The following is a 22,996-nucleotide window of genomic DNA, read 5'->3' as shown; positions in this document are numbered from 1 at the left end:
GTTAGTAAACTTCTTTCAATGTTTAAAGTTTGAAATATCTAAGCTGGGGTTAAAGGGAAAGCTCCTGTTTAGTTGTCAGTGTCTCTCAGAAGCACACCATGAGAATATTCATTCGTATTGTTGTAAAAATGTTTTCTTTCCTGTTTTGTGCTGAAGGAGTTGGCTCATGGGTTGCAGGACCAACACCTGAAAACATCTCTGGCTCTGTCACCAGGCCACACGATGAATACATCACTTAGGTTAGCGTGAGAAAAAGGGAAAAACGGCTGTGAAGCCCATGAACTTTCCAAGAAGGTAAAGCAGAAAAAAAAAAACAAAGATGGGTTTGAAGTCTTAAGTTCTACTATGAACAGCACCATGCTGCGATCATAAAAATGAAAAATACCATCAAGATACATGAAAAAGGAAACACCAGAGGGAACAGTGATAACAAGACTCCACAGAGCACAGCTTCCTCTGACAAGATGAAAAAGAAATGAAAAGAGGAAGGAGATCAATGGAACAGCCCCTACCTAAAGTTTCTGTCCGTGGAGAAGCTGACATTTAAGTGCTGCTCAGCTGGAAAAAGAAAAAAGACCCGGTTATTGAAGTTGGCTTTATTGGAGATGCGTTACTCAGATACAGATGCAAAGATGGGTTTGGCCAATGGGCATCCGTGTCAAGAAGCCTAACCTAACACATTCTGAACATTAAGCTACCTGTTATCTGCCAGTCCTTGGTGTTCAGAAGAATCCCTCCTCCTCACCCTAACTTCTATGAGGCTATTTCCAAATATACTGTCATTGAGGTGAATACGAGTGAGTTGGGCCTTATGACACAAGGAGACAAGACTATTTGAGGAAAATAGACACAGGTTTTCATACACATTTCATGTTATTCTGAATTACTGATGGGTTCACTGATGGAATTATTAATTGAGTGTAGCCAGTAAGGAGAACCACAGTTACACTGGTATTTCTGGGTTCTGGATATCATCCTCAAGAAAACTATTTACTAATTACATTGAATGAGGTTATTTAAATGTGTAAGGTTCACACAAAAACAAAAAGACAGTTCATTCCAAATTGTGCATATGGATATATAATGCTAATTATGGGAATTCTATTTTGAGAATTACTACAATTTTATGTGTTCTGTATAAAAACAGGAAAATAGTTTTCCAATATATAAAAGGAAAACATTTAAAAATATATTTTGTTGGCAAAATCAATTGCCAGAATTCATTCTGTCGACTACCAAGCACTCCTCTGTGGGAAGAAGCCCTGCCTTTCTGTTGTATGTAGCAGGCAGCTACCCGCGTAAATGATGAGGGCAAGAAATATGCAGCTGATAAAAAGATAACATGTAATAGTCCAGTGATTAAATGTGTACTACGGATCAGCGCCAATTACTCTTAAGCTTTTGGTATTCAATTCGTTACAGCAAATGTTTTCTTTTTAAATTTTCTTCTGCAAATGTTTTCTTGTAATGAAAACGATTTCCCATTCAGCAGAATTACAAAAATAGTCAAAAAGAAATGTTCTGATTGATGTATGCAGTTATAATGTGTATTAAAGATTATTATAAAATGATAACTGAATTATATCCATTTCTAAAGTATGTTGTGACAGAATTTTTAAAAAATATGATTCAGTCTTGAAAATTGTTTTACCGCTGGATCAGTGTGGTTCTTAAACTTGGCTTTATCTTGGAGTCACCAGAGGAGATTCAAAGGATACCGTTACCTGGATCCACCCCTAAGAGATTGGGATTTTAATTGGTCTGCATCTGGATTTTAAGAGCCCTTCTGGTGACTCAACTGTTTAGCTAGGTTTGAGAACCACTACCCTAGATTATCTGTCTTGCTCCAGTAACATTCTTTTTCTAAAATCATATATAATATAGTAATAGAAATAAATCCATGGAAATTCCAAGTAAAATCAGAATTGCTGGGGTTTTTCTCTGGAACTGAAATTCCTATGTGTGAATAATGCCCAAGAATTGCTTATGTCCTTTCACCAGCCAAACAAAGCAAAACAAAAAACATTTAAAACCCAGTAAGATGGTACTTGACTTACCAGATATTAAAACATACTAAAAGCTGCCATACTAGAATCAGTATGGTAATGGATAGGAATAGAGAAGTCAGTAGAACAAAGTCGAGATCTCAGAAAGATCCCAGTTGATGTGCAAAGTTGTTAGTAACAAGGACTGTGGCACAATTCAGTGGAACAGGGATTATTTCAGAAATTCTGCCGGAACAAACAAGTGTCCATAAGGCAGAAAATAAGAATGATCACTATCTTATACACACTAAGAATATGTAAATTACGGAGGAGGAGAAACAAACTACAACAATCTTAAAGAAAATCTATGAGATTGTAGGACCTAGGGTAGTATGAAACTTTCTTAACAAAGATTGGAAACTCAGAAGCTGTAAAATACAGTAGAGACATAATTGACTATATAAAAATCAATGTTTGCATGCTAAAAATACTATATGCAAACATTGTATATAACTATTAGATCTGAAAAACATTTGGAAGACTGTCAAATATAACTTTCCAATAGCTAAAAATATGACCCATGCAAATATCAAATAAGTATGTGTCAAAGATTTAGTCAATTCATTAATTAATGAGGGAACCAGTAAAATAGTAAGCTGGTTCAAAGGAGATTTTGAGGATTGTGTAGGGAAGACCAAATGTTGCTCAGGAGAAAGAGTATGAAAATGTCCTGTTATTTGCTATATCCTCAGGGCTAGCACAGGGCCTGGAAAATAGTTGGCACAGATTAAACTCCTGTTGAACTAAAATATTGAGACTCCTTTACTAATGCTGAAGAAGTAGAGAAGTGGAGAATTTCTCACATACACACAGAAAGCCACATGGACGTCTGCCCAATTATAATAATACTTATGCTGAAGGAGAAGATAAATGTCATTCATAGATTTCGGCTTTAGCAGGCAGACTAATTCATAAAATCCTGGATTGACAAAAAGCCTTGTACGTCTTTGTAAAATCTGACTTTAATTAGATAGAAGCACCACCTGTAAGGCTGTTCAATGTGCTCTTTTGTTTTATTTATAGGGAAATGTGTCCTTCTCATGTCCACAGCCACAGACTGTCCCTGTGACTTTTCTGAGCTCCAGGAGTTACCTGGCTCTGCCGGGCAACTCTGGGGAGGACAAAATGTCTGTCACTTTCCAATTTCGAACGTGGAACAGAGCAGGACATTTGCTTTTCGGTGAACTTCAACGTGGTTCAGGGAGTTTCGTCCTCTTTCTTAAGGATGGCAAGCTCAAACTGAGTCTCTTCCAGCCGGGACAGTCACCAAGGAATGTCACAGCAGGTAACAGTTGTATTCCCATAAACCTGACGTATCCACATGGAAATCATTTGGTAATGAGTGAATGAGGCAGTGAGATGCTCGATGCCCCCACTAGAGGAAGAGATTGCTGTTTCCTTTTAGACTATTCCTGTGTGGCACACACAGCCGTCACTAAAGTGTTCTTTTGACCAAAATGACTATATATGAGAAATATGAAATGCATATTTCTGCAGATGTACCTTCCCATGTACAAGGAAAATATGTAATACCCTTAAGCTCCATTTCCTTACAAACATATACCAGCCTCCATCCCAAAGAACTAGGGTCAGGACCTCATGGAACAGACAACACCCGGGGCATGTTCCTCTCCTGTCCTCACTTCTTTCCCTTCTCCACCCCGCCTCTCCTCTTAGGGTCTGTGCACAAATATTCTACACACAGTAGGCAATTGATAACTATCACCTTATAGTGAAAGATGCTGGCAAATACCAAGAGTTCTTACTCTTTTGATGGCCGATTAGTTTTCTGGGATAGCTTAGCACCCTGGAAGAATCTCAGCTCCTCCACTTACTGCCCTTCTGAAATGCAAATCAGCAAGCCTCCTGAGCCTCAGCTGTTTTCACTTGTGAAATGGTAAACCTCAGATCTCCTTTGCAGGGAGAACAATAGGAAGGAAGTCTGATTTTATTAGCACAATGCCCACCCCACACACAGGCCTCTCATCCCCACTCTCCATCAGGGCTTGTTTTTGTTGGGCAAATGCTTTGCCATCCCTGCTAGGTTAGGGGCTCAAATCCCACAAGGCCGGACTGAGTAACAGTAGATGGGAACTGATTTCACGTGCAGTCCGATGTGGGCACGTTTGTTAACTACAGAGCTGCTGGATTGTGATGACTGGATTTGCACACGGGAGGAGCGCTGGGTCCTAAATCGACATTGTGCCTAAACTGGCATCAGAACCAAATGGGGGCTTTAAAAATACAAAAATAATAATAAATTTTTTTAAAAAAGATAGCATGATCTGAAAAAGAAGAAGGCACAGATGAAGAGGCTGACTTCTGACTTCCACTTGAGACCAGGGGATTATCATGCTCAAAAAAAGATTCCTTTTGGCTGTAAGAGGCACACGTGACTACACTGCTGTTAAATGTTGTGGTATGAAAGCACGATTTCAAGACCTGTGAAGAAATTCAGAGGGCGGGGCCTTATCTCACAAATAAGATTTTTTCCAAGAAAGGTTAAAACTGTGACCCACACACAGATACAAAATGAACATATGTCAGAGATTTTCTTTAACTCATTAATTAATGAGAGAACCAGTGTCAGGGAAATAATTAAAGATGAAATTGCCTACCAACATAGTGAATCAGTTTCCCAAGGTAGAAAAGAAATAGTCTTATTACAGAATAAGTATTAAGCCAGACTGTGATGCACATTTCAGGCAATCACTAATGTGACTGCAAAGACAAATTTCATCCATTTATGTAGCCAGACAGATACAACCCATTATATAACACGTTCTAAAGATAAAGGACAACTTGTCCTCAAGTAAGAGGACTTGACAGCGCTGTTTGCTACACAGCCCATCTTATATTCACGTGGTAACTGGGGAGGCACACTCCTTTATGCAAAGGAAAACTAAACTCCTTCGTGTCTCTTGGACAAGTGGGTAGTTACAACTTGGAGCCAGGCACCTACATTAAGGAGACAGGAACACTACCTTTCTTGATGTTTACATTTCAAAGAAACGTCTCCAAGGTCCTCAAGAAAAACATTCCTGGAAACAAGAAAGAGGCTAAATAGGTTTTTTGTTGTTGTTGTTTTTGTTTGTTTGTTTGTTTTAAGATTTTAAAGATGTACAAGTTTTCTGAAAGAAATGCTCTAAGGAAAAAAAGTGAGTGAAAGTGTGTATCCCTTTTAGCACTAACAAAGTTTTTGTTTGTTTTGGTTTGTGTTTACCCTTACACCAGTAAGGCCAGTTTAAAGAAGTACCACACATTTATAGCCAGAAAGGAGATGCTGAGATGCAAACCTAGCAGAATTTGTCAATATCCACAGGGAAAGGCAAATCCCTTCCCTGTACACACTTTGCATCTCTGTGGACAAGCATTATTTGCATTATTATCAATGTTCTGCAAGTTAACTTCTGTCACTACACAGCTGTAAAGTAACCCAGTCCAAGATGATGCTTTACAATCCTGTAATGTCAGCTAATCTTTCCATTGAAAATATATCCAGTAATCTCTTTTCCCCATTTCAAAGACCGCCCTCAATTTTTTTCCTACAGTAGTTGGTTCAGCTTTACTGCTGATGAGTTGCATATATTCTGGATTCAATGAGGTGCTGAGCAAGCACTTCGTCCAGTTCTAGGTTGCACAATAACTAGAATTAAATATAATTAAAGTTCTTAAATCTCATCAGGATTTTGCTTTAGCTCATGCCTTTGTGAGTGTGATATTTTGCCTCTGCAGTTAAAATGTTGTAGTTGTTAACAAGAGATCATACTCAAATGTGTTTAAAATGACATCTATGTTGTGGGCAATTAATTTAATAACTTCTCATTAAAATATAGATTCCACTGTATCTGATTTTCTTGTGCATAAACTATGGCCAAAGGCCAAATACAACCTAATAGAAAACAAAAAGGAAACAAATGTGGATGATGGACATGAAAACAATTATACAAAGATCTGCTTTTATTTGTCAAAAGATATTCTTAAAGAGGGCACTTTTTGCAGTTATAAAAAGAACATGTCAAAGATTTTGTTTAACTCATTAGTTTATGAGGGAATCAGTAAGATGTTACAACAGGTTCGAAGAATCAAAGATACATAAGCAGTAAACTGCAATGACTTGGCCGGGCGCGGTGGCTCAAGCCTGTAATCCCAGCACTTTGGGAGGCCGAGACGGGCAGATCACTAGGTCAGGAGATCGAGACCATCCTGGCGAACACGGTGAAACCCCGTCTCTACTAAAAAATACAAAAAACTAGCCGGGCGAGGCGGCGGGCGCCTGTAGTCCCAGCTACTCGGGAGGCTGAGGCAGGAGAATGGCGTAAACCCGGGGGGCGGAGCTTGCAGTGAGCTGAGATCCGGCCACTGCACTCCAGCCCGGGCGACAGAGCCAGACTCCGTCTCAAAAAAAAAAAAAAAAAGCTGCAATGACTTTACATATAATGTAAAACTGGCTTATTCCATGGGATGGGGTAGAGGAACCAGGAAGATCAATTGTATTTCTACCAGACAAGATTCATTTGCATGTCTATGAACAATAATCATTTGCCTGCTTTCAATTTTCTACAATTCCCAGGGTGATAAAAAAATTCAAAGAAGGTAAAAGACCTGCAGAATCATATAAGCCTCGAGACTGTGTTTAGAAAATGCCTACTTTTACATTGAAGACATTCAGAATCTTGGTTGATTTTAAAGAATAATTTATTTCCTTACACATTATTATTACTTCTGTTTCCGTTTCATACATCACTGAAGGTTAAAAGGGAAAGCTAAAATATTAATGTTAATTTTTAATTTTTAAGAAGTACTACATTTGAAATGCTAATAATATACTAACTTCACATAAATGCATGTTAGGAAGAAAAATAAATCAAGCACAGAGTCATTTTAATAATTTACAGGTTTCCTGAGACTATCAAGTAAAATGTTAACTTTATAGAAAAGTTTCTATTAGTCTAAAGTTTATTATGATATATGTAACTTCTGAAACAGTTTTGATTTTTGCCTAATTTTAAACTTCAGTGCAATGTTAATTTAATAGGCCTCATGAAGCTAATCTTATTTTTAGCCCATTTCTTGGCATGTATCTTTGACATATTACCAGGTAAAAGAAAACACAGAATACCTCTAGTGATTTTAAATACCTTAACATTTAAATTTACCATCAAAGACAATTTGTTATGTTACCAAATTATTTCATAAGATTAATTTCATAATTACTACTAAGAATCATAAAATAATGTGGATGTGAATATAAATATATAAAAATACTGTACATATATAAAGTACACCTCCAGTTCTTTCCTAAGCATTTTTTATCAAATATAAAATATTAGCTTTTATTTTATTTTATTTTTTGAGACAGTCTCACTCTGTCACCAAGGCTGTAGTGCAGTGGTGTGATCTCTGCTCACTGCAACCTCCACCTCCCGGGTTCGAGCGATTCTTGTGTCTCAGCCTCCTAAGTGGCTGGGACTATAGGCACATGCCACCAGCCCCAGCTAATTTTTTGTATTTTTAGTAGAGATCAGGTTTCACCATGTTAGCCAGGCTGGTCTCGAACTCCCGACCTTAGGTGATCGCCCACCTCGGCCTCCCAAAGTGCTGGGATTACAGGCGTGAGCCACCATGCCCAGCCAATAATAACTTTTAAAAGAGAGTATGATTATGTCTATAATCATAATGTGTTAATTCAGAAACACATGAATATATGTTAAAGATTTTAATTAATCAATGAAGAAACCAGTAAGATATTATAGTCAGTTCAGAGGAGAATTCAAAGTATTACACATACAGGCAGATAAGAAATGCCAAAATGAATTACAGACAGAAATGCAATGGTCCAGTAACCAACTGCACCCCACCAGGCACAAGTCATTTGCATTTCTATGGGTACAAGTCATTTTGCATTACTATCAGTTTTCTACAATTTACAGGGCTATAAAATAGCTCAGACAGTGAAAGCAGGGTTTACCTTAATTAATGGGTGCAGTAAGCCAGACATCCAGTGATCTTCCCCCCATTTCAAATCCTGTTGCACCGCATAAGTATGTACAATTATTATGTGTCACCTTTTTCTAAAAAAAGCTTTTCACAGCCATTCTTCACATATTTTTTTATCAACTCACTTTCTTGATTCTTGTAACATATTTTTGTTGGATTCAGTGAAGCAAGTAAGTTTTGCATTTGAAGATTGAACCAAACTGTGTTGTTTTTAATCCCATCGTAAAGGCTTCTAGTGTTTATGTTTGATAATTAAATTCTAGTTCCTTTACATAAATTATCAGAATTTATTATAGTGATTCTTCAGAAAGTAATATTTTTATTCAGGCATTATTGTCATAATAAATGAAATTTTTAAAATTAAAGATAGGTGGTTAATTTTTTTTTCAGTGATACATCATCAACATGTAAACACCACTCTTTGACTTATTCAGTGATCTGAATCAAATTGTTTTCAAGTGTTTACAGAGCTCATAATTTAGAGTTGTCTCTGACTGATTATATTTCCTCCAGGTGCTGGATTAAACAATGGGCAGTGGCACTCTGTCCTTATCTGCTAAATGGAGCCATATGAATGTGGTGGTGGATGATGACACCGCTGTTCAGCCCCTGGTGGCTGTGCTCATTGATTCAGGTGACACCTATTATTTTGGAGGTAAGAGAAAGCAACTGAATGACAGTGGCAGTGGAACCACTTTTTATCTTAATTGCTTTGCATTTTAACTCTCTAGTCAAATTTAAACCAAGTTAATACTAAGAAATAATCTATCTCTAGCAATGAAATTAATACCTTTTGAGTTTGTAAAAAACATGAAACATTTATCAATTTTTCTTCCCAATACAAAAATAAGTATCTGCAGAAAGTTTACTTAATGTTTAAATAACTTCATATTTCATTTAACATTAAAAGAAAATACATTTGAGCTACACATAGTAAATAAGAATTAAGTGGAAACTTTCAAACATCAGTATCATAATCATATCTCTACAACAGATAAATCCATTTTACTTCTAACAGCTTGTACAAACAAAACAGAACATACTCTCTAAAGTCATTTGTCTTACATAAAATATTACTTATATGTTTAAGTCTACATCTAAATCTATACTATTGAATCATTAGTACACAGCTCAATTTGTAGGTAGATAGATGAATAAATATTTTTACATGGAAAAGGATTAATAGGAAATGTCATACTGATTATGAAGTACTTTCAAAACATTGACAATAATAAACAAATACTAATTAATAGGAGAGAAGCATATTAAATGAATCCAGTGTAATTGATGTTACACTGGTGCAAAGTACTGAATGTTTGCTTCCCCCTGCCCAGATTCATATGTTGAAATCCTGACCCCCAAAGTCATGGTGTCAGGAGGCTTTGGAGGGCAAGTAAGTCAGGAGGGTGGAGCCCTTATGAATGGAATTAGTGCCCTTATGAAAGAGGCCCAAGAGAACTCCCGTGCCTTTCCTGCCATGTGAAGTTATAAGGAGACTGTGGTCTGTGAACCAGACACTGCATCTGCTTTGCCTCAAACTTAGACTTTCCAGCATCCAGAACTGACAGAAATAACTGTTTGTTGTGTAAACCACTCAGTTCATGGGATTCTGCCCAAACTGACTATGAGAACTCATACAGCTAAAGAAATGGAAACAAGCAGATCTTTTGATTATAAAGGAAGTTTGGATTTTTTAAATTAAAAGAACCACTAGGAATAACAGCAAAACCCTGCTATGTATTCTAGGATGCTCCTGTGAGCCCAAAGATGAGGCTTATATATCTGGAAGCTACAGTTAAAAGAAATAATCATGTGAGAAAACTTGTCACATGGGGACATGGATGCCTGTACATTAAAGCATTCTGTTATCATCCCATATCACCACATATATGATAAGAAAACTTATTCTCAAGTAAGAAGGTTTTCAACTAGGTAAGAAATTCCATGCTGGACACAGATATAGAGAGCCACTTTGCACTGTACCTAAACACTGAGGTGTTACGGAGGTAACTTAATTACTTGTAATTCTTACTGGAAAGGTAAGTATATTCAACCTTTCTTAGTAATAAAAATTGTATGTAAACAGAAATATAGATCTAGTAATAGAAGACTTGCTATATACATACAGTCCTATACATTGCATTTTACCTCATCAGTATTTGTGGTGTTTCACAAAGAATATGTACTTTTCCAAATATACAGTCACAGACATTCAAAGACTTCACTGAGCTGCCCTCTGGCACACAGTGTGTATTTGAATTGTTAAACAAAATTAAAATGGCCTGAGGAATCTCTGAGCAGACAAAGCCTTGTAAGTGGCCTTAACTTTGCTTGATTTACCAATATAAGCAAAACTTAACTTGAGCTATTTCTTGTAAATGGCTTAAAAAAAAAAAAAAAGTCAAACTTAAGGCTAACCAATCAGAAGCCACCAATTAACTTATATAACTAGAGACTTTCCAGCAGGATCAACCAAGTAGGGCAATTGTATAACTACAACCAGTGAAAAATCTGCTCCTATATTTACCTTACAGAAGCTGGCCCTTTTCGTTCCCTTGAAAGGGTCCCTGAACCAGTTCCCATTTGAAGCTGCTTCAGCAGTGATTGATGAATCACTGTTAGCTCAAATCAACTTTTGTGCCACCATTACCTTTTATTAATGGATACATTTATATCTCTAGTTGGATGCTTTTTCCTCTAAGCAGACACAGAGTAACCCTAAAGAGCTTAAGATTTTTAAAATTTCAAGAAGTTAATGCCTTGATTTATCTTGAGTGGATGATAACATAAGGAGTCCTCAGAAAAATATAGCCATGCCTGCCAACCTTTTCAGAAGAGCAAAGTTAGCTTAAGGAATAATCATCAGTCCTAGGTTGTCAGTGATCTGAGAAATTCCATGTGCTGAGGATGATGCCATATTAAGGGTTTCCAAGTATGAGTACCAAGATAGCTCCTGTACCTGCTCTCAGCCATATGTGGTATAGACAATTATCTCTAATGAAGTTTTTCCAAACCAAGTAGAAAAAACAGTAAACAGAGCAGAGATTTTTTTTATTAGGATGGGACTAAAATCTGTCCCTCCTTTAGGATGAGGGCTAAAATCTGCATGACAGAAACAGGTGACAGAGTCTGATCCACACTACTTTGTTTTCACAACTGCTAGCCCAGATGGAATAGGTCCAGAAAGAAACTACTGAATAAGCAATAGAAAATCTCAAAATTATAGTCTTTGACAATGTATATTCATATATATTTTCCCATTTCCTTCAGAAAATACGTGATGCTTCTCTTGTTTTTTAAACTTATTTTAGGCTCAAAGGTATATGTGTGCAGGTTTGTTATATAGGCAAATTGCATGTAATGGGGGTTGGTGTATAGATTATTTCATCATCCAGGTAATGAGCATAATTATTTCATCACCCAGGTAATGAACATAGTACCCAGTGGGTAGTTTTTCAATCTTCATCCTCCTCCACCCACCACGCTCAAGTAGGTTGTGGTGTCTTTTCTTTCCTTCTTTGTGTCCATATGTACTCAATATTAAGCTCCCACTCATAAGTCAGAATACATGGTATTTGGTTTTCTGTTCCTGTGTTAGTTTGCTTTGGATAATGACCTCCAGCTCCAAAGGACATTATCTCATCTTTTTTTATGGCTACATAGTATTCCATGGTATATATGTACCATATTTTCTTTACACTGCCATTGATGGGTATTTAGGTTGATTCTATGTCATTGCTATTGTGAATGAACATACACATCTATGTGTCTTTATGGTAGAAAGATGATTATTCCTTTGGGTGTGTACTCAATGGGGTTGCTGGTTCGAGTGGTAGCTGTTTTAAGTTCTTTGAGAAATCACCAAACTGCTTGCTGCAATGACTGAACTAATGTATAATTCCCCCAGCAGTGTATAAGCACTCCCTTTTCTCCACAGCTTTACCGGCACCTGTTATTTTTTGCCTTTTAAATAATAGCCATTCAGACTGGTGTGAGCTGGCATCTTGTGGTTTTGATTTGCATTTATCTAATGAGTAATGATGCTGAGGGTTTTTTCATATGCTTTTTGGCCATGTGTATGTCTTCTTTTGCAAAGTGCCTGTTCACATCCTTTGCCCATTTTTTAATGGAGTGGTTTTGGGTTTTTTTGTTTTTGTTTTTGTTTTTGCTTGTTAAGTTCCCTATAGATTCCAGATGTTAGACCTTTGTCAGATGCATAATATGTGAATGTTTTCTTCCATTCTGTAGGTTGTCTGTTTACTCTGTTGATAGTTTCTTTTGCTGTGCAGAAGCCCTTTAGTTTAATTAGGTCCCATTTGTCAGCTTTTGTTTTTGTTGCAATTGCTTTCAGTGTCTTCATCATGAAATCTTTGCCATGTCCTATGTCCAGAATGGTATTTCCTATATTTCCTAGGTTATCTTCCAGGGTTTATAGTCATAGGCTTTATTTTAATTTTTTTTTTTGTTTGAGACAGGGTCTCACTTTGTGGCCCAGGTTGGAGTGCAGTGGCACAATGCACCCTCAACCTCCCAGGCTTAAGAGATTCCCCCGCCTCAGCCTCCTGAGCAGCTGGGACTACAGGCACGTGCCACCACACTCAGCTATTTTTTTTTATTATTATTATTTGTAGAGACGAGGTCTCGTTATGTTGCCCGGGCTTGTCTCAAACTCTGAGGCTCAAGCTGTCCTCCCACCTCGCCCTCCCAAAGTGTTGGGATTATAGGCATGAGCCACTGCACCTGACAGGTTTTACATTTTACTCTTTAATCCATCTTCAGTTGATTTTTGTATATGGTGTAAGGAAGGGGTCCAGGAACGGTTGATGGTTAGCCAGTTATCCCAGCACCATTTATTGAATAGGGAGTCCTCTCCCTATTGCATGTTTTTGTTGACTTTGTCGAAGATCAAATGGTTGTAAGTGTGTGGCATTGTTTCTGGGCTCTCTATTCTGTTCCATTGGTCTGTGTGTCTGTTTTTGTACCAGTACTGTGCTATTTTGTTTACTATAGCCTTGTAGTAGAGGTTGAAGTTGGGTAACGTAATGCCTCCAGTTTTGTTCTTTTTGCCTAGGATTCCCTTGGCTATCCAGGCTCTTTTTTGGTTCCGTATTAATTTTAAAATAGTTTTTACTGGTTCTGTGAAGAATGCCATTGGTAATTGGATAGGAATAGCATTGAATCTATAAATTGCTTTGGGCAGTATGGCCCAATATGGTTAAAAACCATATTTATTATTCCTATCCATGATTATGGAATGTTTTTCCATTTGAATGCCATTTATGATTTCTTTGAGCAGTGTTTTGTAATTCTTGTTGTAGAGATCATTCACCTCCCTGGTTAGCCGTGTTCCTAGGTATTTTATTCTTTTCGTGGTAATTGCGAATAGGATTGCATTCTTGATTTGGCTCTCAGCTTGCATGTTGTTGGTATATGGGAATGCTACTAATTTTTGTACATTATTTTGTATCCTGAAACTTTACTGAGATTATCAGATTAAGAAGCTTTTGGGCAGAGACGATGGGGTTTTGTAGGTATAGAATCATATCGTCTGCACACAGAAACAGTTTGACCTCTTTTCCTCCTATTCAAATGCCTTTTATTTCTTTCTCTTGCCTGATTGCTCTGGCTAGGACATCCAGTACTATGTTGGGTAGGAATAATGAGAGAGGGTATCCCTGTCTTGTCCCAGTTTTCAAGGGGAATGCTTCCCATCTTTTGCCCATTCAGTATGATGCTGGCTGTGGGTTTGTCATAGGTGGCTCTTATTATGTTGAAGTATGTTCCTCCAATGCCTCGTTTGTTGAGGGTTTTTAACATGAAGGAATGTTGAGAAAATATCTGATGCTTCTCTAGAGACAAATATATGAAAGCAAACATTTCATGAAGGATTAAAGAATATTTTGTGGCAGCAAGAATGACTCTCCAAGATGCCCTAATCCCTGAAAACTGTGAATATGTTACATCACATAAGGGATTTTGCAGATGTAATTAAGGTTGCAGACTTTAAGACAGGAGATGGTCGTGATTCATGCAGTGGGCTGGATGTAATCACATGAGCACTTAAGAGATTTAACTTGGTTGGAGGCAGAAGAGACACAGAAGAGGGGTGTGGGTGAGGGGAAGCCAGAGAGACTGGAAGCAGGAGAGTGTCTCTCTGCAGCGTTGCTGGTTTAGAAAATGAACTGGGCACCATGAAGAGCGATGCAGGCAGCCTGACGCTGCTGAGAGGCCCCAACTACCAGCCGGTGATGAACTGGGACCTCACTCCTACAACTACAAGAAGATGAATTCTGCTCTAACCTGCATTTGCTTGGACACACATTCTCCCCTAGAGCCTTCATAAAGAGCCCAAGAGCACCTGGATTTTCTCCTTGTAAGACTATAAGCAAGGTCATCAGTCCAGCCCTCCCACACTTCTAAAGTGAGAGATAGTAAGAGAATGTTTTAGTGATTTGTTACAGTGATGATGAAAAGCTGATACACATTCCAGCCTCCATCACATCCATTTACAGACATTCCCATTCAGTTCTGAACCCTTGGACAATGGCCCAAAAAAAAACAAACAAACAAACAAACAAAACCTTTTCTCAAACACACGCTGAGAATATACTGAAAAAAAAACTATCTATCTATCTATCTATCTATCTATCTATCTGGTCAGGCACAGTGGCTCACCTGTAATCTCAGCACTTTGGGAGGCCAAGGTGGGCGGATCACCTGAGGTCAGGAGTTCAAGACCAGCCTGGCCAACATGGTGAAACCCTGTCTCTACAAAAATACAAAAAAAAAATTAGCTGGGCATGATGGCGGGTGCCTGTAATCCCAGCGACTCAGGAGGCTGAGACAGGAGAATTGCTTGAATCTGGGAGGCGGAGGTTGCAGTGAGCCGAGATCATGCTATTGCACTCCAGCCTGGGCGACAAAGCAAGACTCCATCTCAAAAAAAAAAAAAAAAAAAAATATATATATATATATATAGTTTTAACAGAAAGTCAAACTATCCAATACAGTTTCTGTTTTTTGTTTTGTTTTGTTTGGATTGTGTATAGCCTTGGAGCTAAAGTAACATACATGATCATGAACCATATAGGGATGCAGTGACAGAAATGGGAAAGCTGATCCATGATCATACATGCATATATGCATACATACATACACTATGGATTCCAAAGTCCCCTTTGACCTGAAAGTATGAGACGAGCCCACAACCCGTTTGAAATAGATACTCAGCAACCACAACCCAAATTGTATATACGTAAGTAAAGTTGTCCTTATTTCAGAGATGATATATGAATTGAATTGTTTTCCTTCAAATTTATATGAACCCCAGAATGTGACCTTGTTTGGAGATAGGATCTTTGCAGAGGTAATCAAGTTAAAATGAGGTCATTAAAGTGAGCCCCAATCCAGTATGACCAGTGTCCTTATAAAAAAGGGAAATGTAGGTGCAGAGACACACACAGAGGGAAGACGCTGGGACAACACACAGGGAATATGCCTTGGGAAGACAGAGGCCTAGAGTGTTACACCTGCAAGGCCAGAGCTGCTTACTGTGTTCCTCCCTGACCCCACCTCCCACCTGGGGCTGAGCTTGACCCAGGCCTTAACACCCACTGCTGCTACTCTGCCATAAATCCCTTTTTAAAAAAATTTTAAATACTTATTTGACAAATAAAAATTCTATATATTCAAGGTATACTACGTTATGATTTGATATAGGTATACACTGTGTTCTGATTACCACAGTCAAGTTAATTAACACACCCAGCACACCACACATAGTTACCATGTTGGTGGCAGAGGGGAGTGAAGACATTTAAAATCTACTCTCTTTCCAAATTCCGGGTAAATAAAACAGTATCATTCCCTATAGTCACCATGCTGGATACCTTTTGTTTCATAGGGTTGTTGAAAAAAGACTGCGAATTAAGGACTGAAATGCATGTCTTCCAGATAGGCCTAAATAAAGGATCACACTCGGGAACCAGTTTTAAATAGACCACCCTTTATGGAGCTTCCCTTCATCACCGTGCCCAGTGGAATTGTAACAATGCTAAATGAGTGCCGTTACCTTTTTCACTGCTTTATGTGCTGGTTTTACGGCACCACACAGGTATCCCCGGAGCCTTGGCTCCTCTGGAGCATCTCACTGATGTGCCTCACGAAGAAAGGCCATGTTTTGCCCAAAGTGACTAATAGTTTAACTCAGTCGGTTATTTCAGCTTATTTTTATTGCCCAGTAATGATGCGGTGAAACATTTTACTAAGTCGGGGAGCACATCAGCCTTTCCTAGACAATGATAAACAGAATATTTGCCAGCTCAGTCAATGACTGAGTACAACCAAGAGACACTGCAGCCTAAGAGAGGGCAGTCAGAGTGGGGAGGTCACAGAAGGGTGCAATAAATCTTCTCCCCAGGGATGTTTACGCAGAAAGTCCTTGGTCATTAGAAATGTCATTTAACTGTAAATAATAAGATACATTTGCTAATCAATGCTTGAGATGCTTCCTGAGAGTATTAGTATAGTTTTGCATTTTACTATTTTTTTTCCAGAATCCCTTTAAAATTATGTTGGAGACGGGACAATATGAAAGTAAAATTCATCCCTAAAATTGGCTGTCAGCATGGAAATTGTAAATCTTATTTTCTAAACTCTTTGACAGTCCTTCACAGCAAACTTTCCACAGAGCAACTGTGAAAACAGACAATGTCAATCTGTAAAATTTCTGATTGTTTTCTTTCCTCATATTCTGAGGTGTGCATATGTGCCTCGAATTGTATTAAAACATTTGCTACAGATGACAGATTTTATAACAAAAAACAAATAAGCCAATATATCCAAGACCTATCATTTCAAAAGTAAAATATTTAGGAAGCACTAAAAGGGATAAGAATGAAATACCATTCCCTTTTTTAAGTGATACTAAATAAAGTTGATTACAGAAAATGCTTTGTCAAAGTATAAATATAGTATCACCTTTATGGTTTAAATTCTTCAGGTGAGATTTTATAACGTCCCGTTATCCAAGAACACATTTCCATAAATATATACATGCTAGTGTTAGAAATGCTTTTGAGTTATTTTTACTCATATCACAATTTAATTCATTTTTGCTGTGAAATAGATCATATATGTACAGTTAGAAAAATATTACTAATAATTTTTTAAAAGAATATATATTCTGTTACATAAATATACCACATTTGATCAGATCTACTGCCCCATTTTGTTATTGTTAGGCAATTTTCATTTTTGCTTTTAGATTTGCTTTATAAAATTTAGGGAGGTGGTGTCTGTTTTGTTGTTTTGCTTTTTTTTTAGACAGGGAGTCACTCTGTTGCCCAGGCTGGAGCGCAGTGGAGCAATCACAGCTCACTGCAGCCTCTGCCTCTCCAGGCTCAAGCACTTCTTCCACCTTAGCCTCCAGAGTAGCTGGGACTACAGGCCGGCGCCACCACACCCAGCTAATTTTTGTTGTTGTTTTCTTCGTATTTTGTAGAGACAAAGTTTTGCCATGTTGTTCAGGCTGGTCTGAGGTGATCCACCCACCTCAGCCTCCCAAAGTGCTGGGATTACAGGCATGAGCCACCATGCCCAGCGTAAAATTCAGTTTTTTAAATATTCTTAACATACCCAGTTTTTCCAGTGAATTTTGCGTTCCTTATGTGTGCTTTTGTAACTTTATTTACCCATCTATATAGTAAACTTTGGGAAACACCAGCTCTAACCACCATGTTTAACAGCATAGGCTGGTTGTTAAATTTTACTGATGCATATAAACGCAAAATGATTTCCTCACATAGAAATAGCCTTTGGTTCCGCCAGTATTCATTACTCATTTTAGTAATTTAAAGACCACATGATCCAAATTCTTCTTGAATGCTGTGCAGTGTATTGAAATAGACTAATAAGTCCTTTTCTGTTTTCTCAGCAAATTTAATTCTTGGGACATTTCTGTTCCTATAGTTTCCTATGACACATAGCATCACTAAGAATCAAATAAGTGAAACTGAAAAGATTAAAATTAATCCTGTAATCCAGTTTTAATAATGAGTTCTTTTTATTATGTTTCTTTTTCCTTTCCATTTGTTTTATATTGGCCTGGAGAAAACAGTCTTGATGAATAAAATCCACAGTATTTTCTTCCTAACTAGCTTATATATAATGGCCTGAATATGTACAGCTGCAGACACTAACTTCATTCCTACAGTATAATATTCACCAATGATTGAAACTAGTCAGCTGCGCATGTTATTTATTTATTTAAAAGGCTTTGGATTTTTATACAATATTTAAAAAACCACAGAATGAAAAGGGATCAATCACTGTATACCTTGGAAGTCTTTCCAAGAATCTCAGTATCCAACAGCCATGGAGGCTGTGACCTTTTTCCTTCTTTTCTTAGCCTGCTGGTCATTTAAGGGTCACCGGAGATGACTCATGCTCTAGTTCTTAAAATCAAACTTGTTCCACCAAGTCAAAGACCCTGAATTTGTCCAAATTGTAAAAGCATCCTCTTGCCACCTGTCCACCAAAATACCTTCTATTCAAGCGAACAACAGCTTTAATTGCTGACTCAACTCTCAAATTCTAAAAATGTCTGTACTGCTTCTTCATCAGGGGCACCAAGAAGTTCACATATCACACATTTTCCAACTTTGCCATATTTTTCATGGCAAAATTGGAAAATACCGTGGACTTTATCCATCAAGCCTGTTTTCTCTGAGCCAATATAAATTGACAATAGAAAAGAAAAAGAAGCATAACAATAAAACGAACTCATTATTAACTAAATTAACTATACTCTCTTCAGTTTTACTTATTTTATCCTTAATGATGCTATGTCTCATAGGAAACCATATGAACTGAAAAATATGTCATCACACATTCTTCCCTGGTTTCAACTTCCAAGTCTTCATCCACCTTCCCTGCACCAACTGTGCCCCTTAGTAGGACCACGTTAGTAGGACTCGAGTATTTCAGTCAGTGGATTTGTACCTGATTCTTCACTGCATCTTTCTCCGCGGCATCGCCCATGATGATCTTGCCGCCGGGTTTGCTGGTCTTCCCCACCGGAAAGGCGGCGCGCAGCCTCTGCTGGTGCTCCTGGAGGCCCTGGCCTTCCCGGAAGCCGCGCTTCTGCATGATGTTTTGCGCCACCGTTCCCACCACGTTAGCGAGGAAGGAGCTACTAGGCTGTTTGGAGATCTCGGTCTGTCCTGTTCCTCCTTCACTGGGGGAGGATTGGCAGCTTTGGAAGACCGTGCCTGAGGTCTTGAATCCTCTTCATAAGGAAAATCTCGGGGTGACTCTTGTCTTTCTCTACCAGAAAAGTAGGTGGGGCAATGGCAGCTCCGCCCTACTTCTTTTCCTCCTCTCTTTCCTAATCTTTGTCTTCATCAGAATCTGGATCTGGTCGCCTTGATCAGAACCCCCCTAGCTTTCTGCCTGTCTTTAGGCCTCTTTTCCCTTTCTCCTATTTCCTTTCGTATTTCTAGCTCCTGCTGTGTCTGTCATTCCTCTCTTTGGCGCTTCATTACTTTCTCATAATCATAAGGAAACCTAGGATCATATTCGTCAGTTAAGGGAATCAGAACGTCCCCTGCAGAAACCCACTGGGAACAGCATCCTTCAGTCCAGCTGCTGCGTGCCGTGGTGTGTCCCCAGTTTGCAGGTCATCTGAGGAGCCGCCTGGCCTTAGGACAATGACTGGGGCAAGAGCTGCACTGTTTCTCCTTTGGCTCTTTCCCTGAGTGGGCGCTGCCTTCCTCACCCGAAGCTGAGGCTGCAGAAGCTTGACGTTTTGGGACCGGCCTTCTGCTTTTGAGTCACTGGTCTCCACTCCCAGGCCATCGTATGGGGACATGCTTTTTTTTTTTTTTTTTAAATGTTGCCCTGTTGACTCTACCCATGGGTAGCCAGTTTAATATGAACAAATGGAGGAGGAGGGAAAGGAGGAGGAAGAAGAAAGAAGGAAGAAGAAAAAAACCCCACCGATTTCCTGATGCCAGATAAATGGAAAATGTTATTTGTACCAAAGAAAACTTGAGAGAGTCGGCCGGGCGCGGTGGCTCACGCCTGTAATCCCAGCACTTTGGGAGGTCGAAGTGGCAGATCACAAGGTCAGGAGATGGAGACCATCCTGGCTAACACAGTGAAACTCCGTCTCTACCAAAAAATACAAAAAATTAGCTGGGCGTGGTGGTGGGCCCCTGTAACCCCACCTTCTCGGGAGGCTGAGGCAGGAGAATGGTGTGAACCCGGGAGGCAGAGCTTAGTGAGCCGAGATGGCGCCACTGCACTCCAGCCTGGGTGACACAGCAAGATTCCGTCTCAAAAAAAGAAAAAACAAGAATCCTTGAGAGAGACTTGGAGTAAATTACTGGTGGATGTGGATTTCTGGATCTCAATAGATTTATTTTAATAGAAAGTTTAGGCCGGGCGCAGTGGCTCACACCTGTAATCCCAGCACCTTGGGAGGCCAAGGCGGGTGGATCATGTGAGTTTAGTAGTTCAAGACCAGCCTGGCCAACATGGTGAAACCGCATCTCTACTAAAAATACAAAAATTAGCTGGGCATGGTGGCGCACTCCAGTACTACCAGCTACTTGGGAGGCTGAGGCAGGAGAATCGCTTGAACCCGGGAGGCAGAGGTTGCAGTGAACCGAGATGGCACCACTGCACTCCAGCCTGGTACAGAGCGATACTCCATCTCAAAAAAAAAAAAAAAAAAAAAAAAAAAGTGTAATTTGCAGATGAAGATATATCTTCTGTTCTGTCATTTTTGTTCTTTTTTTTCTAATCTGAGATTTCATCTTTTTAAAGTGTTTTTCAAGCAGCACCCTGTACGGTTGCAGATTGTGCATATAGCCTGCATTTTTTGCATTCATGCCTGAAATAGAGACTGACTGAAGGTCAAATTCTTTTAAACTTACCTTTATGGAATCTTTCTGCTATTCAATGCCATACCTCTTTCCATGATATAGAGAATACAAAGTTGACTGTTGCATCGCCAGTCCTCACATCCTTCTTGTAGGAAGTTGCTAGTCCAAGAACTTGTGGCAACACTGCTTTGAAGTCTGTCACTGCAGTAACACACAGTGACAATTTTCTTGCCAACCTCATATGCTTACACAAATGAAAATAACCACGCTAAAATTTTCATGGGTCTTAATATCTTTATTTGTTCGATTTCATATCTAAAAACACGCAGTACTTTATGATTAGAATTTGTCCTGAAAGTTTCATAAATTTTTGGGGGGACACCTGGATTTATTTTAGTTTTTTTCCTAACAGAGTTATTGAACTCATTTTATTTAAGAATAACCTAAGTTATGTTTCAGGAAACACCACTTGCTGAAAGAAAAATTAGCAGAACTATTGATATTCCTATAATTCATTACTCAAAAATATTTATTAAATTAATATCCTCTTAGTTCTTAACCTAATGTGTTTATTTCTTAATGATTAGTGAGATGCAGTAGAATTTTACAAAGTTCACTTCTATCCCATTCTTCAGAAGATTTTGCTGTACCATTTAAACTTAAATTTCTTTTTTAAATATAAAGATATAAAAGATTTTAGTCTTCAAACTTTTAAAAAATATGGTGTTAAATTTTAAACTTCCAAATCTCTGTGAGGTTATGTATAAAGTTTTGATAAGCTAAAAAGAAGTCTTAAATAGGAGGGAGGCTTTTACTTTAGGAATCTAAAGCAGAAAATATTAAACTGTTAAAGAGATAAAGCTTCAGTTATTAAAATAGAAATCTAAACACAACATTTAATTTTTATGGAGACATTTAGGGAGAAAATAAGAGTACAGGCATTGAGAGGTACTTCATTGATTCCAATGAGAGGAATCTTCATTGACTATTTTTTGAAACTGTACTAGTGATTCATAATATAAAGTCAAAGAGAGACCAATGAAAAACACATTAAGTACAAATTCTATACTTCATTTTTTTCACTTTAATAAAGAAAGAGCACTGTAAAGAAAACTCAATCCTCAAGTGGTAAATATTGATGTACATTTACTATGATAATTGGAGAAAAGGATATTTGGATATTTGCATGGACTCAGTGTCATGCCAAATACTAGGTTTAATACCTAATATTTGAATGATTGGGAAAAAAATTATATCCCACAAGTTTGAAAGAAACAGTGCTTACAGAGTCAATATAAGCAAGCTTCTTTTTTAAAATAAGGCAAAGGATAAAATTTTTCAAACGCTGTAATTTCGTAATATACAATTTAAAAAACCCTTTCTATGACTAGAAAGAAATAAAATAGACATTTGATTATTTCCAGTATTAGAAGTTAAATATTAAAAGTTTTATCATAACCAGCTCTCCATTCTCTTTTTTTGTTGTTATCTTTCCAGAGGGAATGAAATAGTTATAATTACTGTAAGGATTAGAAAACTGCATCTCTAATGGAATAAATAGCATTTTTCTAATGATAGCATTTTATTGGAAGATACATACCTTATGAATTTTAATATGATCCCAAGTTGCTCAGCTAATAGTTATCAAGCTCGCTTTCACAACCACACACCCATCAGTTGGATGATATTTTTCCAGGCAGAGGAATTTGCCAGGTTACTATTCATCAGCTACCCAACCCCACATGTCCTGCAGAGAAAATAAAAAGTAATTTCTCCTAGAAAAGTTTGAATCATAAAGATGGATGAAGATATGTGCAGAAGGGCATACTCAATGAAATATGGAGAAGGTTAGACAAGAAAAATATTTAATTTAAAAACTTAAGTATTACAACCACAGTTATGCTGGTTGTGCCATAATTTTACAATGATTTTGGCTGAGAAGAATCACAGGGTCACACCTGGAAAAACAATATTTCCACATACAATTTGCCCTACTACATTTGGTATTTACCATCAGTGAATAAATAAATGCTACAGATTTAAAAATTAAAAAGTTATATCTAC

General features: G+C 38.0%; 1 protein-coding gene and 1 pseudogene across 7 annotated transcripts in view; one reads left to right on the top strand and one right to left on the bottom strand.

The window, feature by feature from the left end:
* The window catches only part of ZNF484 (zinc finger protein 484), a 132,787-nt gene that overhangs the window by 28,474 nt on the left and 81,317 nt on the right, over positions 1-22,996 (top strand). For 4 of the 7 annotated variants that reach the window (XM_015436662.4, XM_015436660.4, XM_074017953.1 and 1 more), the window contains exons 2-3: positions 3,069-3,330; positions 8,559-8,700. In XM_015436662.4, coding sequence (XP_015292148.2) covers positions 8,620-8,700 — 81 coding nt within the window. In that variant the 5' untranslated portion in view covers positions 3,069-3,330; positions 8,559-8,619. The remainder of the gene's footprint in view (positions 1-3,068; positions 3,331-8,558; positions 8,701-22,996) is intronic. The other 3 variants (XM_074017952.1, XM_015436661.4, XM_074017949.1) reach the window with 1 other exon arrangement.
* LOC102124889 (splicing factor 45-like) lies at positions 18,469-20,051 on the bottom strand (annotated as a pseudogene).

The sequence above is a fragment of the Macaca fascicularis genome, chromosome 15 (assembly GCF_037993035.2).
Source record: "Macaca fascicularis isolate 582-1 chromosome 15, T2T-MFA8v1.1".
Classification (NCBI taxonomy): Eukaryota; Metazoa; Chordata; class Mammalia; order Primates; family Cercopithecidae; genus Macaca; species Macaca fascicularis.
The sequence above is the reverse complement of the archived record's forward strand: the minus strand, read 5'-3'. Positions and strand labels throughout refer to the sequence as shown.